The following is a 19,532-nucleotide window of genomic DNA, read 5'->3' as shown; positions in this document are numbered from 1 at the left end:
GTTCTCTCTCTCAGGGGTGGGGATCAATTTGTCCTTAACTCAATTTTTCTTTTTGTAAAAACTTGATTGATTTGTATGGATTGCAATAAAATTAATAAAACTTCAAAAAAAAAAAAAAAAAAAAGGACAGGGTTGTGTGGCGATTCCAATATCTATGCAAAAGGATGAAGGTCCAAATCTTTAGTGTCCTCATGCTTCCTGTTTTGCTATATGGTTACGAAACATGGTGCTATCCAGTGACCTGAGACAAAGAACAGACTTCTACAGTACTTTGTCTTTTCGGAGAATTCTTGGGTACCGCTATTTTGACTTTGTGTCGATCTAGCGGTTGCTCACGCAGTCCCGAATGAGGCACATTACCTGCATTGTAAGGTAGCATCAGTTAAGGCACTATGGCCATGTGGCGCTATTCCCTGACTCGCAGGATCCTCATTGTTCACTACCCAAGCAGCTGGACCAGGTCAACACCTGGTAACGTAACATCTGCCTGCAGCAGAAAGATGGTAATTTCAAGGGAGTGGGGACTGAACTGTGTTTCTGCCTTGGGGGTTGCCAGTCATGATCCCGAGCCTTTTTGTCTTGTGATGGGTGTGACAATGTGCGGTACCAGTGAATGGGTATTGTCATCACACATTAAAATTCAAGCCCTGCATTGTATTTTGATATTTATGAATGCCAATGCTAGTTTACTTAAATGATAGTTGGGTAACTTCTTGACAGGTAAATCAGTATTTTATAGCTGCTGTTACTACTGTGACAGTATGGAATAGTTTTGGCAGGCAGTGTGGTATAGTTATTTAAAGCTGTGGACTTTAAACCCTGAGGTTGTGTGTTCAAATCCTGCTACTGAAACTGTTTCACCATAAGAAAGTCACTTCGCCTGTGTGTACTTCTACTGGAAAAACAAAAGAAATGTTAACAATTGTGTCTCAAATGTTGTAAGTCTGATGCCACAGACCCACAACTGAGGTCTCCTTTCTGTATCTTAGGCATCAGTAGTCATGACCGGGTTGAACCAGTGGCAAGTGTATAGACAAAGACAGTTGCTCAGTGTCCAATAGGTGTGTGTGATATTGGCACAATATTTTATCTTGATATTTTCTGGGTATTTGATGATAACGATAATTATACAATATTTTGCATCCTTCTAAAATGTGTAAAATTGTAAAAGTCTTACTGATCTAGCTTGGTCTTGTTATTAGAATATTAATTAATATCTCACTAATGAGATTAATAGAAACAACAGCTAAAGAAAACAGACCTTATTTATTTACTTAAAACTGATGTAAAATAACACAAAAACATTAAAATTATCAGTCAAAGTATTACAGAAATCAAAGAGTGCAAATTATGAGTAAACCATTTCAAAGTGGCCTACAGGATTTACACAAATAAATTGCACTAAGACCAACAAAACTGTTATAATAGAAGGCATTTTAAACCGACACTTGCCCTTGTAAAGAAGATAAGATTTCAAAGGCAATCAAATACTAATCATAATTGAATTACAGGGCATGAACATTACAGTCTGTATAAGCATAAACTGCTCTGTTGTAAGGTGATATTTGCAGCATACAAGCAAGAACAAAAATCTGACATACTGTACTAGAATGTAAAAATCCAAAGTTTTATCAAATACAGCACAGGAAAAAAACATTTATAAACAAATTCTGTTGTGTACTGCACAGAGGTACAAAAAAACCCCAAATCTTGTAAAATTTTTAAACAAATTAGTAACTTCAGGTTCTGTCCAATATTGCACAAATATATCAGAAAAAATGAAACAATTTTAAAATTCTACTGTGGAAACTTCAAGTTATGTGACAGAAGCACCAGTCTGTCCACAGCATCTGGCTTTAGAGCAGCACAGTTACATGTTACAACATTTCCTCTAGTGCTTGAGGCTGGGATGCACAGGTACTGTTTTGCAAGTTTTTCCACTCTGGGGAAGTGTACTTGTCATGCTCTGCACCACTCAAGTGCAGTTACATCAGTAACCACCTCAGGGATTATCAAGTATCAACACTTTTTTTCTTTTCTTTTTTGCTTCCTCTATTGTGTCATCACCTCATCCAGCTTTTCCAGCCATAGGGGTGGGATGGATCTGGGAGATGAGGAGGAGCATTTTAACTAATGAAAGAAAAAAATGTCCTTTGGAATCAAAGACCCCTAATGGCTTGCAAAGTAAAACACACCTAATAAGCATATGTTTCCTATGGATATAAAAATAGTCCATTTAAATGAATTACATAATTTGTTTGAATGGATTAATAATTCATTTGAACTGATTTTTTTTATTATATTTTTTTTTTTTTGCTCGACATTTTTGGGGCTCCATACTAGATCATTGCGCTCACACAGTAGTCTGTCCTGTTAGGTTACATGAGACAGTGAATGCATGGACTCTAAAGGCGTGTTTTTGATTGTGTGTGTGTGTGTGACATACTTGATAATTTGAGCTTGTACATTGTTTAAACAACAATTATGATATTATCGTAGACAATACATATCACACACTCCTAATGTGCAGTGCAAATAAATAAGTTGTTTCAAAATCATAAGTACTTCATTAGACAAATATATATGAATAGTAGTAGGAATGGTCACTACTAGGAGGTTTACATTTAAAAGTCTCTGCAACCAAAAGGGTTCTCTTCTTTCTTCCAAACCATCACCACCTTTAATAATCTCACACATAGCACTTCTAATCTCGTAGTACCCCCAACAACATTCACTCACAGCTTCTGTTGCCAAATTTCCTCCAAAGCTCTTCCCTTCCCAGACTAGCCCTCTCGCTCAAGCTGTGCCCTCGATCCTTTACTGCTCCTTCAGAATCAATCAACAGGTCCAGATCCGCTATATGACTGAGGCTATTTCATGTCAGGACACCAACTCCATCCCTTGTACTTCACATTCCCGCTTCCTATTTCTGTACTCTATGGTTACAAGTAAATCGTCCTAATTTAGTTTTGTCTATTCTTGGTATATTGACAATCTGTATATGTGTCAATGATGAACATATAAACCTCTAAACATCTTTTGAAAGTTTACGATGTCTTTTATTACTTCCTTATTTTATAGTATTTATTTGTATTGATACCTATTTTGTCACTGTGTGGGGAATTTAGGTTATTTTCCACGCAGTTGGGCATGTTCAAATTTAAATAGTAAATATTTTTTTCTTGAAGCATGTTCAATTGTTAGAAAGATTGTGTCCATTTACTGTGCTACAGTACACTGTATGACTCTGTTTAAAAACATCTTCATAATTTGTAATACGATAAGAGGTGGACAGCAATGTTTTCTTTATATAGCCTATTTTCCTTTCCCTTTTCCTTTTTTTTTCTATGACATCTTGATAATTATGATTACACTATGTGTTCTTTTACATAAATATCCTATTTATCTTTTATTCCTTTAGGTCAGAAGACTTGCCTCCATGTTCACGGCATCTTTCCCTATATCTATGTCCCTTATGATGGTTATGGACAGGACCCAGACCGTTACCTTCATCAGGTGGCTTTTAGCGTTGACAGAGCCCTTAATGTTTCTATGGGCAATCCATCCTCCAGTTCTCAACACATATTTAAAATCTCTCTTGTTTCTGGAATGTAAGTTTTCTCTTTGCTTCTTTCATGTTGTTTACCAATATTGCTCATTTTAATGCTAAATAATTCAGGACGCTATGGTTGTGTCTATATGTTATAGTATGTTTTTACCTTTTTTTCATGTACAGTACTTTCATCAATTTCCACATCCTCTCTCAGTACCACGCTGTGACACTCTCAGTGATAACTTGCCCTTCAGTGCAGTGGGTTATAATGGCATTGCGATAGAAAAAGGGTGATGAGCTGATAATGAACGTCGAATAAAAGAAAATGAACAAAAAAATGCTGCATATAATAAAAATCAAAGAGAAATTTTAAAATCTAATGGAAAGAGAAAAATATCCCGGACAGAAATGCAAATAATCAACATTTATGGAATGTAAGTTAGAGGATAAAGGAATTCATTATATTGTTTTTGATGAGGGGTTCATTTAATTTTTATTTTTACTTTTTGCTATTTTTATTATTCGTTGATATTTAAAATAGACAATTGTAGTAAAATACTTGAGTAACTGATTTTCTGTCTATAATAACTAAGGACCAAACCGTCTTCCTTCCATACTCTGCAAATTCTTCTATATAACATCTCTTGATTACAGTTGTTTTCTCTAACAGAGGAACGCCCCAATGTTCTTCGAGTGGCTGAGCTGCGAGATAGCGGGTGCCCATTGCCCGCACCTGGGGCATGGTGAGCAAAGCAAGCAGAAGGTGGAGACCCCTAGTGTGAACAAAAAAAAAAATTATGCAAAAGTGACATGACATTCATATGCGTACATAGTTATCCTTCGCCGTATTTAATCTAACATTTCCTGTCATTAAGTTGAATGCAGCATGGTAAACTATTTACTATTTATATATTTTTTGATATACTGCTTTTTTCACCACACACTTTCTTGCTGGCTTATTATGCCAAAAAGACGAAACATGCATTAGCATGCCTGTTAATTACTTAAAGTTAGTTAGCCAACAAGAGCACGTAGGACTTACTGTGTGTTTGCATGGTTGGCTGCACATGTGTTTCACTAGAATTTAAGTCCGCCAACTGTGGTTGCATGCCCAAATAAACTGAAGTGGAAGCTTGCTTTCTCATGGAACTCCACTTAATTATTTTAACACGTGGCATAGGCTTTTAAAAAAATATATGTTTTTGGGTTAAACTAATTGAAGTAAATTTTTAAAACTACAGCTCACAATTTTGGGCAGATTCTGCAAATACTTCTACCAGTAAAATAGCAGGGCATGCTAGAAGCTGTAGGTAGCTATGTTAGGGAGAATTGTGTGTTACCAACGGCAACTAAGACATTAAAGGCTTTCAAAACCATCATTTTTTTATTGACATTAAATAAAAAGTAAAATCAGTCTTATGGGAGAAACTTTAAGTGGTCATTGATAAATGAAATCAGCTGCAGTATATTTGCTGCGATATATGTTTAAGTTTTAACATACAATAAGCTGCAAATATAGTATGTTACATCACTGATGTGCAGCTGTAAAAGAAAAAACTAAGCTGTTATTTATAGTAAGTGCAAAATAATAGATAACTTATGCTAAAAAATGAATATATGAATTTTATTTGACAGGATGTTTAACTATATAATAACTGTTTTCGACATAGCATTTTGCAGAATTTACCCAGCATTTGATTGACGTTTAGATTCACTTATTACAGATGAAAACCTGCGGCTATTGCACAACCTACCTCAGAACTTAAGGGAATTAAACACAATTTTGGTACTGTAGCTGGGATGAAACCTTTGCAATGTAAGTGAATGTGAGTTACATAAAAAAAAACAGCCCAATGCATTCCTCTAGATAAGGCTTGTCAAACTCAGTTTTATTGAGGGCCAAAACTGACACTTTATATACCCAATGCTGGCTGGAATATATGAACATGCACCTCTCTGTTCATCACAGTTCTATACTTTGCCTCACATGTGTCATGAAGCCATTTCAGCTTTTCTTTTCTTGGACATTTCAACAGGTTAGAAAAAATACCAGTAGCCATGTATCCAAAATCAGCATTAAATTCTAAAAATTATGTCTGTTCCAGGGCCAGATCTAGCATTTTTGCTACCCTTGACAAGGCTGTAAATGCCCTCATCCTTTGTCCTTCCCCTTTTTTAACAAATGATGACAAAGAAAACTATCAGTGTACTACTGATACTGGGTAAATTAATTTGAATTTGACATAGCATTTTAGCAACTAAGTATATTTTATTCACAAAATATGAAAGTGCAAATAATGTATATAAGTAACACAATGGGTAGTTGATTGATTCTAGTTCCATTTTACAAACAGAATATCAATTTCAACAAGTAAATAAAATGTTTAAGGCTATGTTATATGATCAGAGGTTTTGTATACTTTTCACTAAATTTACTAATTGTTCACATTAATACTTTTAGTAATAATAATATATAACATTGATAGTATACATTAAATATGTAATTCAAGCACTAAGTTTGTAAAGAGTATGCTGCCCATCTCGGTGATCAGGCAAAATATCAGAATTGGAGTATTTTAATTTCTCATATTTTGAGGGTTTATAACGTGCAACACTGATTTTTGCAAAGCGTTCAACTCAGTTGATTGAGCTGCCCTGTGGGACATCCTGAGGGTTCGGGGGATCCCCTTGAGGTTGCCAGATATAATGGCCAGCCTGTACACTGGTACTGTGTGCTGTGCAGACAAACAGAAAGAACAATCTATGTACTGTATATCTCTAAAATCTGCATGAAGCTAATGATGAAATAAGAGTGGAAAAGAAGATAAAGGGCACACGAGTGCAAGAGAAATAAAACTATAACCTGACCTTGTTAAAAACAGATGTACTGTAATTTCACTGGTGATGGAGCACATACTGTAGACCACATTCAAAGTCGGCCACAAACAGATTACAATCAGGTTGTGCATTTTTCTGTTCATTCAAGTACAGGAAAAGGCAAAAGAATTGAGCAGGGCGACAGCAACAGCAATCAGGTAAGCAGCTGAATGACCGGTAGTCAACATTGACTTCTGTGTAGCTCTAAAATGTGAATGCAGCTCCATGTGTTAAGCCAAGCTACCATTTCCTTTGTGAGACAGTCGCATCTTTTGCATCTTGTCAGAACGCTAAAGTTTGTAGGGCAGTGCAGTATCTCCCCTTCTTTTTACTTTTTCTTGTTGAGTCAGAATGTACAGCCCATTTTCATTCTTGAATTAGTATGTGGCTGTGGTGCATTGTGCTGTGCATAGGTGTGATCACTATTACAGAGGTATTTGAAAACCAAATGTAAATGTCAATTACGGACAAAATCTATATACAATGAAAAACAGAATAAAGGTGTATTTTGAGAATATTAATGGTTATCACGGGCCATATGTAACATGTTGTATTATTGTTGAGAAGGGCCGGATTCAGTCCATGAGCCTTGAGTTTGTCCCCCTTGCTCAAGATACTAAAAAAAGTTAAAAAAAAAAAAAAAAACAAAAACTTAACTGCATGATTGTTATTAAACAGTTTAAAATATTCAATAACTACAGTATCAGTATTGTATTATTGCTCAGCCCCACGTGTAAGCTAGTATGTGAAATCAAGGAGTAAATATATATTTTTCCAGGGGCATTCTATAATAACTTTGTGCTAAAATAAGTGAATTGCATGTTATTAGCATTTGTGATTTAAAGTGTATTTTTTGTTTAGAATCAACATGAATGTCAAAAACCACAAAAGTCAAATTTCATGCTGTCTTTGAGTTTCAAACACTAGGGAACAATACACTGAATTTCATTATCACACAATCAGTGTGTGCCAGGACCTGTTCACTTCACATGCCACAAATGAAAGATGAGCTACAGAATTTCATCAGGACAATGCATCTCTTGCAGATGGTTCAAGGTATGGTAAGCCTTAGACACCAACGAAAGAAGGAAATTATGGCCTTGTCAAAAAGTGAAGGTACATGAGATTGCAGGTACCATAGGAATTATTTACAAGTCAGTTGAAATCCATTCTTCACAAGCAATTGAAACATGAAAAAGATCTGTGAACAGTCCCAGAATGTTCACTGCTTAAATGAAGGATCACTGCATCTTGTGTTCTAAACAGAATTTTAAGTTAATGGATTCTGATTAGGAGAAATTTAAGAACCATTTCATAACTGGGAGTGCATCATGTATACATCACTGTGTTCCCAATCTGTAAAGCAATCAAAGCAATGGAAACATGGTGGTTCTCAATTTGTATTGTCAGGAAATTGGGTAAAAGCAGTGAGGAAAGCTGTTGACCCTTCTTCTTATCACACTGAATGAACTGCAAAGGCTTCTCTATAAAGTTTGGGATTTAAATTGTTGCCATCCTTATTCTCTAGAATCTCACCTAATGTGCTATATGTGTGGGGCACAGTAATGAAGATGTCAAGTCAGTCACAGAAGAGTGGCTGCTCATGCAAGTCACAGCATTTTACCTAAGTGACATAACAACAACAACAACATTTATTTATATAGCACATTTTTATACAACAAATGTAGCCCAAAGTGCTTTACATGATGAAGAAAGAGAAAAAAAGAAAGTAAGAATTAAAATAAGAGAACTCTAATTAACATAGAATAAAAGTAAGGTCCGATGGTCAGGGAGGAAAGAAAAACAAAAAAAAACCCCAGATGGCTGGAGAAAAAATAAAATCTGCTGGGGTTCCAGACCATGAGACCACCCAGCCCCCTCTAGGCATTCTACCTAACATAAATAACCAGTCCTCATTGTATTTAGGGTTCTCATGGAAGGACTTGATAATGATATATGTTTTATTGTTTGCTTCTCTGCCGTTTATTATTATTATTTTAGTTATTTCTTGATTCCATTCTTTGGCTGACTGCCTGCCCATATAAGGCGCTGCGGTGTCTTCATTCCTTTCCTTGGTTCGCCAAGGAAGCAGCCTTTTTATTTAATTCACGGGTTCTCCGCTGTTTTATTGTTCGTTTATTACGATTGTTATAGTTATTGTGTAGGTATTTTAGACTTGGTTTACTGTTCAGGTACCTATTTCCTTTATTGTTCCAACCGTACCCCCATTAACATGTCTATCGAGGTGATCACCAACGATCAAAGAACTATCACTTAACAAGTGGTTTCCATGCCCGGAGATGGCGCCTGCCTTTTCCATTCTCTGTGTTACATATTGCACGGACATATCAGGCTCACTTTTGATATCCGGAGGGACATTGTGTCTTATGTATTGAATGACTGGGACAGGTTCAAAGTGTGGACTGATGATGGTACAGGAGATAATTATATTACACAGGAGCCCTATAAGACTGAAATGCTTAAGCCCTTCACCTATGGTTAAGCATGTGAGTTGATGGCTGCCGCTTTATTGTTCGGTTGTCGCTTTCAAGTGTACCGAAATGGCCAAATATTTTACACCTTTGGAGAACCGTCAATGCCACTTAAACATCTTAGATTCACAGGTGACGATTTGAGTAGTGGACACTTCAATGTTTATGAATGTTTCAACTCTCAAAAGCTGGATGCGAAGTTATCGATGAAGCCGGTTGTATGCTTACATCGCTTGACACATGCCGAATGTCACTTCAACACAAGTCCAACTCGAACCGATTATGACAGCAGCAATCCAAGCTGTGAGAAAATAGTAAAAAGGAGGCGTGTCAGACGTTGTGGTACATTTTTTGATGCAGCTAGACGGAAACAACTTTGTGTAGTTGCCGCCAAATACTTGCAAAAAAATCCTGAAGTTCATAGAGGCACTGTCACTAAATACTCGCAAGCAAATCCACAAGTTCATAGAGACGCTGTCGCTAAATACTCGCAAGCAAATCCACAAGTTAATAGGGACGCTGTTGCTAAATACTCGCAAGGAAATCCACAAGTTCATAGAGACGCTGTTGCTAAATACTCGGAGGCAAATCCACAAGTTCATAGAGCTTCTGTTTCTAGGTACGATCCCAATAATGAAAAGGTTTGGCTCAGAAAAGCCAATTGTGGATTTTCGTATGACCCAAACATAGGCCTACATTATGAATCTGACAAAATAGTATACATTGGATCCATGGATGTTCACTGCGACTATTGTCAAGCTCATAAGTGGAAATGCAAGTCTCCTGGTTTGTGCTGTAACGATGGTAAAGTCTCTCTCACTCCTTTACGTAAGCTTCCTGACCTTCTTAAGGGCCTGTTAAATGGAGAACATCCTCAAAGTGAGCATTTCTTGAACAACATTCGAAAGTACAGCGGTGCATTTCAAATGACGTCCTTTGGTGCTAACCAAATCGTTGAGGGAAATTTTATGCCTTCATTTAAAGTCCAGTGACAAGTGTATCACTTGATTACCAGTCTTAACTATGCCGAGTGAGGAACACAAATTTTTGCAAATTTATTTCGTCGGGGGCGATGAAAAGGAAGCACAAATGCGCTGCGCTAATGTTTCTGGAGTTAACATACCCCTGGTCAAGCAATTACAAAAAATGCTGCATGATTGTAACACTTACATCCAGGACTTCCACTCCACAATGGACAGTATTTCAGATAAAGACAAAGACTTCAAAGTTGCCATTCACGCCGACAAAAAACCATTACATGCACACAAAGGCAGGTTTAATAAACCTACAGTTCATCAAGTTGGTGTTGTCATCGTTGGGCAAACGTTCAACAATAGGGATATTGTCTTGAAAACCAGAGATAATAAACTGCAACACATTAAGGAAACACACAGATTCTATGATGCACTTCAATATCCCCTCATGTTCTGCTATGGTGAAGACGACTATTCTGTGTCTATACCTCAAGTTCATGCTGCCAGTAAGTTACCTATGAAGAAAACCGTCTCTGCAGCAAACTTCTACTCATACCGGCTTATGATCAGACAACATCATGATAATACTATCCTTTTCTTCCGAACTTAATTAAATCAGTTTTTAGTTGATATGTACGCAAAAATTTAATCCGAAAGACTCAATTATATCAGACTAAATCAGAAAAAACTACGAGCTGAAAATTATGTTCACTTAAAAGATGCTATTGACAAAAACGACACTAATTTGATAGAACTTGGTCAAGCTGTGATATTACCATCATCCTTCACTGGAGGACCTCGCTATATGCACGAGCATACACAAGACACAATGACATACGTACGTCATTATGGCCGCCCTGACTTATTCATCACATTTACTTGCAATCCTAAATGGACTGACATCACTGAAGTTCTCCTTCCACGTCAAAAACCTCACGATCACCACAACCTTATCAGTCGTGTATTTCATCTGAAGATTCGCAAAATGATGGGACTTGCTCACGAAGAGAAGCATTTTTGGCTGTACAAATTGCTACATGTACACCATAGAGTGGCAAAAGCGAGGTATTTCCCATGCACACATTCTATTGTGGCTAAAGGATAGGATTAAACCAGCTGTCATCGATCAAGTCATCCGTGCGGAAATTCCTGATCCACAGACTGACCCTGCCCTCCACAAAATAGTAAACTCCACCATGATTCACAGCCCATGTGGACCTCATAATATCAACTCACCCTGCATGATGTTCATTTCAGAAACCTGTGAAGATGGCTACCCTTAGTACCACCGGCGCGCACCTGCTGATGGAGGTCATACAATTAGCATCAAAGGAGTATATATCGAAAACAGATGGGTGGTCCCTTATAGTCCTGTGCTGTCCCGCTTCTTCAATGCTCACATCAATGTCGAATTTTGCAATTCAATAAAATCGATCAAATACATCTGCAAGTATGTTAACAAGGGAAGTGACCAGGCAGTATTTACAATACAAAATCAAAATGACGAAGTATCTCGTCTGAAGCTGGTCGTTACATTAGTAGCTCTGAAGCAGCCTGGCGCATTTTCTGTTTTCCCATTCACGAACGTTTCCCTCCAGTCATTCATCTTGCTGTGCATCTTTAGAGAACGGACAAAGAATTTATTTCACAGAAGGCAATGTTGCCGATAAAGTACACAATCCACCACAGATGACCCTTTTAGCGTTGTTTGACCTTTGCAAACACGATGATTTTGCAAAACAACTTCATTATAATGAAATTCCATCATATTATGTGTAGGCAAACAACATGTTTTGTCGGAGGAAACAGGGCAACCCTGTACCAGGACATTCAGGAGTGAAAAAAGGTAATGTACTGGGACGGGTCTACACTGTGCACCCGAATAACTCTGAATGCTACCATCTTCGACTGCTGCTCAACAAAATCACAGGTCCCACATCTTTCACATCTCTCAGAACAGCTGATGGTGTCCTACATCCTACCTATAAGTCGGCCTGCAGGGTTTTTTACATGATAATATCAACTGGGATGAGACCCTAAAGGAAGCTGCTCTGTCTCGCTCACCTCAAAAGATCTTCGAACTATTTGCTGTCATGCTGGTGTTCTGCCAAATGGAAAACCCCTTAACACTAGAATGAACACCGCATTTCATATCTGTTCCGTTTCTACAGTAATCTGTGTCAACACATTGTTAAAACAGAAAAGTTTTTTATATTCTAGTAGTAGATGACAAAATGTAGGCATAAACTATATAATGTATGAAGCCTGAAGTCCAAATAGCAAAGAAACATTTTCACAGATATGAAATGCGTGTGTTCCAAAAAACGATCTATTATTTCCACTCTAAAAATCTCCCACTTCACCTGGATACTCAATCAAGGTATGAGCTGGGAGAAGTTCGTGCACGTTTTAAATTGGTGGGGGGATGGAATAGCCGGCTGCTCCTAGCTTCTCTTTATCAGCACATTTAGAGAACAAAGGACGCTGGCAGAGGTGTAGGAGGGCAGCTAAGAAGCAGTTTAATGTGGGACGAATTACTTAGTTTTTCTTCAGAGGGCTCTGGTAATTCTAGTGTTAAACCTATGGGAAAAACATAAACACAGCATAGCAGAAGATGTTAGGAGACAGACTGAAAGAGATTATATACGAACAGAAGTCCACCAGTGGTTAAATTTGATCTATAACAAGTGTCTACAGTTGCTTGAAAACTATGTAATTGCTATTGGAGGTCAATCTCTTCATCATTACGGTTTGCCTTCACCTTTCAGAGAACTGGCACAACTTACATCAAATCCCGAGTACTTGAAAGAGACATCTTACAACACCTCTCAATTGGCCAATATAGTCACAAATAACGAGCTGTTGCTAAATAGTGACCAAAAGTCAGTTTATGACCAAGTCATGAGCAGCGTTGTCTCGGCCACTGGCACAGTGTTTTTCCTGGTAAGACATTCCTAATAAACCTTCTCCTTGCAAATATCCAAGCAAATCGTAACATTACCATAGCTGTGGCTTCTTCTGGCATTGCTGCAACTCTTCTTGAGGGTGGCAGAACTGCTCATTCAGCTTTCAAGTTGCCTCTGAACCTCAACAATACTGAATCCACCTTGTGTAACATATCAAAGCAGAGCAACATGGCTGAAGTTCTAAGACATTGTCAGCTTATTGTCTGGGATGAATGCACTATGGCACACAGAGGAGGTGCTGAGGCTTTAGATAGGACCCTCCAAGACATCCGAAACACCAACAGTTTGACAGTGTTGCTGGCTGGAGACTTCCGCCAAACCCTAGAGGAACGCAGAGGAACACGCACTGATGAAGTTAAAGCATCTTTAAAGTCTTCATTCCTATGGCCACAAATCAATGTTGTTACTTTAAAAATAAACATGAGAGTTCATTTGAAAGGCGACAAAAAAGCCGGGGAGTTCTCTGCTCTTCTGATGAGTATAGGTCATAGCACCTTCATACAAGAAAATCGTAAAATAAATATTCCTACAAATCTCTGTCTCATCGTGAATACTTTACAAAGCCTTCTTCAAAATGTTTACCCCAATCTACGAAATCTCCACCAAAGCGATGTGTCATGGTTGAGAGACAGAGCTATCCTGATACCAAAAAATGACATGACTACAACTATAAACCACATTTTACTTCAAGAACTACTTTCACAACCAAAAACATATCAGTCTGTTGATTCAGTTGTAGAAGTAGAAGACGCGGTACATTATCCGATAGAGTTTCTCAACACTCTAAATCCTCCAGGCACTCCTGAGCATAATCTCATTTTGAAGGTTGGGGCACCAATAATGTTACTGAGAAACTTATAGCCACCGAAACTTTGTAACAGCACGAGACTTCAGGTCACGTGCCTACAAAACAACCTAATTGAGGCAACTATTTTTACTGGCAGTAGCTCAGGTGAGAGAGTTTTTATTCCTCGCATCCCCGTTATACAATCTAATCTCCCATTTCAATTCAAACGCCTTCAATTTCCAGTAAGGCTCTGCTTCGCAATGACAATTAATAAGTCTCGGGGACAAACCCTACAAAAAGGTTGGCATTGATTTGAGACAGGATTGCTTTTCACATGACCAACTGTATGTTGCATGCTCAAGAGTAAGCTCAGTGCACAGCTTGGTCATATTACAACGGAGGGCCGAACTCAAAATGTGGTATACAAAGAGATCCTTAACAAAAAATTTTTTGTATATTTTCCGTCAGTTTAAAAATGTTTACTTTTTTTCTTAATAAAAATTTTAAAGCAGTATTTCGCTGCTGTGAAGCGCGGGTATTTTGCTACTTTTTAATAAACTGCCTTCATTCTTTTATAATCTGAGAACTTCTTAAAAGGCACAATACTTAAAATGCTTATAATTAATTAAAGTCTTACTAAAATTTTGTGAAACCTGGCCCAGTATCTATCTCAGTGGAGTTTTCACATTGTTTCCTTGTCCTTATGAGTTTACTGCAAGTTTTCATCCCCCAATCCAAATACATTTATGTTAAATTAATTGATGTGCCATTGGCCTTTTATTTAGATGTTGGTGTGTGCGCCTGTGCCTGTGATGGCCAGTTTTGTCATCAAAATAATTTTCTATCTTGTCTCTAGTTCTGCTGGTAATGGCCCCCCATAAAGATTAAATTAAATTGGTTATAAAAATGAATGGATGAAATTGTGAAACAAAATCATAAAGTCACATAAGATGAAAATTACAGTGAATGTTTTTTTTTTCAATCAATTTAATAGCATCAATGCTAGATAAATGTAATATTCTATTTTATCCTAGTTTTAATCTTGGTGCAAATGTCAGCAAAGGCATCATATAACATGTTTTGGGTTATTTCATACATGTATAGCAAAACTGCTCTGATAATGTTACCCAGAAAATTTAATGAGCACCTGAATGGAGTTTAGGGTTTGTTAACACTAGAGTCCCTGAAGCCTATGAAAAAATTCATAATCACAGGCTTAAATCTTAAATTCCTCTGCACCTCTTCATCAGCTCCTTTGTTTTCCAAATGTGTCAAGCAGCACAGGCAGCAAGCAGCCTGTTATCCCATCCCCCCACAGACGCAAGTTATATAGAAGACTAGCAAAATACCCGCGCTTCGCAGCGGAAAAGTAGTGTGTTAAAGAAGCAATGAAAAAGAAAAGGAAACATTTTGAAAATAACGTAACATGATTGTGAATGTAATTGTTTTGTCACTGTTGTGAGTGATGACTGTTGTTGTCATATATATATATATATATATATATATATATATATATATATATATATTTACACACACACACATAACATATATATATATACATATCTATACATATACATACATATATATACACACACACACACATATATAAACATATATATACATATACATACATATCTACATATATACACACACAGCTATTTCAGATCAGTGCAATACGCTGCTTGTTAAAACGGATAACTCCCGCTCTTACGTGCAAGTCTGCGTGGATATTATGAACTATCATATTTGTTCAAGTTCTATTTAAATTTTAAATAGAAGGAATTTTTATTTAGTCGACAGAAATATCTTTGGTAGGAATGGTAAAAACAGACAGGAATATTATTCCTGAATAAATCAACTCAAACCTTAAACAACTTATAATATTTTGCTCTCCATAAAAATATATCCTGTCTAAATTATACAAGTTAGAAATAAAGTAAACGTTAAAAGAACAAACATTCAAATTTCTTTACTCTTATGTAATTTTATATAAAAATAAACTTAGATTTTAAATATCCCAAAAGATTTTGCTCTCCATAAAAATATATCCTGTCAAAATTATACAAATTCAAATATGAACATGCTGCATAACAAAACCTGGAAATATAAATAAAATGTGTTCCTTTCAGCAATAACAAATCAAATCATTCAGTTGTCTTTGCTCATATGTCATTTTAGAGCTGGACGCCTGGCATCTTTTTGGCAACAGGTTCGTTTCTGTTTGGTGTGAGGTTCTGTGTTGTGGAGATTCTCAGGATGGATTGCAGGTGCTCATCAGTGAGGCGACTCCTGTGTGCTGTTTTGTTAGTCTTTATCACTGAGAAGAGCTTCTCACACAGATATGTGCTACCAAACATGCACAAGGTTCGAGCCGCATGTAGACGGACTTTTTTTGTTCTTCAAAGTCACCAAAGCGCCGTGCAAACTCAGTGCGCCAGTTTATCAGCAAAGTGCGATTTGGGAACACCGTAGTGACGACTTGGTTTAACATTACTTGGCAACAGGGAAAGTGGGGCAAGTGGTTGTGTGTCTCCCATAAAAGCAGCTTCACTTGAAATCACTTTGTGATTGTGCACGGGTAAAAGCGTCCGCTGAAGTGTCAGATTCTTATTTAATTCTTCTGCTTTCTGTATCTTCTGCATTCAGGTTCAGGTTACCCTGATGTTTTGTCTCATAGTGCCGTCTTAGATTAAATTCTGTAATTACAGCCACATTAGCTCCACAAATGAGACACACGGGTTCAGTAAACATATACTCAGCCTCCCATCGGTTTTAAAGGCTCTATTTTCAGAATCAACTTTTCTCTTCAGCATCGTGTGAGCTAGCTTCGCAATAACTTGCAGCATCATAAGGTAGACTTGATTAACGGTAAGTGTTCGCAAGGCAGCTGAAGCGCTGCATTATGGGATCTGTAGTTTATTGTGTTACCAGCGCTTCATATACCCGGCCATTAATAACAATAATACAGTATATAAAATGATCTCGGGCGGATATAATTACGCCGGGCGGATGTGGCCCGCCCTTGAGTTTGACACATATGGACTAAATAGAACTTGAAAAGATATATTTTTTCAAATGTGATCGCAATTCAGATAGAGTTGGCGCACTACAGCCTGCATGCCTCAATAAGTCATCCTCCCTCGCTCTTACTTTTTACCGCTCATCTAATGAATACACTGAGTATGGCTTTACCAAAACAATCATTGATGGCGAATAAAGTATCCATTATTCGAGTATGTAGATCGGGATATATATATACATATATATATACCCAGCGTATCGCAGCGAGAAGTAGTGTGTTAAAAAGCTAGAAAAGAAAAGGGAACATTTTAAAAATAACGTAACATGACTGTCAATATACAGTATTTGTTTTGTGAGTGTTACTGAGTGTTGCTGTCATCAAGGATTTGATTATCATTATTTCTTTCAATCAGGTTCGTATTTGTAGGATGTGTTGTGTTCAAGTTACATTCCGTGTTTGTCAATCGCTGTAAAGATGACAGGTTTCATTCATCGATTCGTTTCTTACTGCATCAATAAACAGCTCGTCTTCTTCTTTATCTGAGACCTGACACACTGCATGCACGGGTTTTTTACACTGTCTTCCTTTAGCGGGACATTGACTTTTTCCACGTGTGCTTTGTTTCCGCAGTAGCTGGATTTATGAATATGCTGTATCAGACGCTTCATATTTTTGCTGCCTTTTCAATTGTGTAATTGGTTTTGTTCAGCTCTTTGGAACTGTTGCTTTTATCTGTGCACCGCGCCAGTTCACGTGAGCCGCTCGGTGTACATGCATCGAAGGTTCCCAGCTGTGCTGGTGCCATCTCGTGCTATGTCCATGGCTGTATTTAATGTTACCTTAGTCCTGGCACTTAAAACTTTCTCTCGCAGTTTCGCTGAGTTTGTGTCAAACACCACCCTGACCATCTCATCTTCCTCTCCATAAACACAGTCCTTCACCCGTGAATATTTAGTGGAGTTTGCTATTGATTGCCGCTGACGGACGGCCTTATATAGGCAGGCACTAAATTACAAACGCCAGCGGCAGACTGTCTATAAACTTAATTTAAAGTGTAGGTTTACATCGTGCTTTGTTTCAAGTAGCAGAACTCATGAATATGGTTGTATATGTCACTCGCTCGCTTCTTATTGTTTCGCTGCCTTCTCAATTATATAATGCATGTTTTCTTCAGCACTTTTTGGAGGTCTTCCTGGTTTTCTATGTACTGCGTGATTACGGGAGGCGTGATGATGTCACACGAAACTCCCCCACGGCGTTCAAGATCATCTCCATTACAGTAAATGGAGAAAAACAGCTTCCAGTTATGACCATTACGCGTAGAATTTCGATATAAAACCTGCCCAACTTTTGTAAGGAAGCTGTAAGGAATGAACCTGCCAAATTTCAGCCTTCCACCCACACGGGAAGTTGGAGAATTAGTGAGTGAGTGAGTGAGTAGTGAGTGAGTGAGAGAGTGAGTGAGTGAGGGCTTTGCCTTTTATTAGTATAGATTCTCAAAGCTCAAGTCTGTTTATCTGGGTGTGAGGTGCCTGGAATTGTAGAGGGTAAATAATATATATCATTATTTGGAACACGTACATTTCATGTGTGTTCCGTGTCTACAGCAATCTGGGTAAATGTAGGATGACAGGAAATGCCAGGCAAGAAATGCTGAACACATAGCTAAAACAGAATTTTTTTTTCATGTTATAGTAGTAATGATAAAATGTAGACATGAAGTGTATAATGTGTGAACACTGAAGTCCAAATATCAAATAAACACTTTCAAAAAAGGCATAAGCAACGTACAGTATAACGAAGCAAGTGTGCTTTTATTCAAAAATATAATCCAAGAAACAGAAATCGGGTTAGGGTATGATGCTGACACGACCGCTTGGGCTGATGTGCTGATCAACACATTTACAAAACAAAATACGCTAATGGAGAGGTGCAAAGGAATTTAATGTTGCCCATAATTACAACTTTTTTTGTAGGCTTCTGGGATTGTAGTGTTAAATGTTATTTAGGTTATAATTTTAAATTAATTGTTTAAATATTATGGTTGGCGGGAGTGTGGTGGCAGTTTTTATTTTTGTGGTGTAATCTTCTAGTTATTATTCACCTGTTTAATTGAATTCAATTGCTCTTTTATTAGCCTTAAAGTCTATACTTGTTAGTTTAGAAAAATAATTATGCATAATATATTGCCTAATATATCTTTTTAACACTACACAAGTTAAGCATAATTATTTTAGGAAATGTATTCATAAGTGAGTTTTTTTTAGTTCATTTACTCTTTATAACTTGTGGTGTTATCTTTTTAGGCCTTTCTATGGGTACCATGCAAAAGAAAAGCAGTTTATGAAGATCTACTTGTACAATCCCTTGATGACAAAGAGGTATGCATATTCTGACATATGTGTTCTTTTTAATGTTCTGCTTTTGAAATATTATATTTTCTGTTTTAGTTTCTGTTCAAGTGATAATACTCAGGACCAGATGCACATACCTTTATGGGATATAAAATAATTAAACTAAGGATGTTTTTAAAAAGAAGAACAATTGCTGTCAGTATCTATGGGTCCTTTTGTGTCTTTCAAAAAGAAGTCATCCTAAGTCAGTCTTTATTGGTTGGGTATTTAGAGACCATTCAGAAATTATGTTCTCGCATAAGACCATAACTGAACCTAGATTTATTAATTTAACAGTACAATATAACAGGACAGATACGATTATAAATTGATTGCATTATCAATTAGTCACATTTACCTCACAATATTTAAATAAAATGAAAAGATATAGGCAGTTATGGATATCACAGTGGCTTATAAAGCTTACAGCAACCCAGTTTAATTTTTTAAGGCATGCTAGGATTCTGC

At 37.1% G+C, this 19,532-nt stretch overlaps 1 protein-coding gene across 1 annotated transcript in view; it reads left to right on the top strand.

The window, feature by feature from the left end:
* Window positions 1–19,532, top strand: part of rev3l (REV3 like, DNA directed polymerase zeta catalytic subunit) — a 361,606-nt gene that overhangs the window by 129,647 nt on the left and 212,427 nt on the right. Inside the window, exons 2-3 of the mRNA XM_039747940.1 lie at window positions 3,422–3,611; window positions 18,978–19,052. Of these exons, the coding sequence (XP_039603874.1) occupies window positions 3,422–3,611; window positions 18,978–19,052 (265 nt within the window). The remainder of the gene's footprint in view (window positions 1–3,421; window positions 3,612–18,977; window positions 19,053–19,532) is intronic.

This window comes from Polypterus senegalus, chromosome 3, assembly GCF_016835505.1.
Source record: "Polypterus senegalus isolate Bchr_013 chromosome 3, ASM1683550v1, whole genome shotgun sequence".
Lineage (NCBI taxonomy): Eukaryota > Metazoa > Chordata > Cladistia > Polypteriformes > Polypteridae > Polypterus > Polypterus senegalus.
The sequence above is the reverse complement of the archived record's forward strand: the minus strand, read 5'-3'. Positions and strand labels throughout refer to the sequence as shown.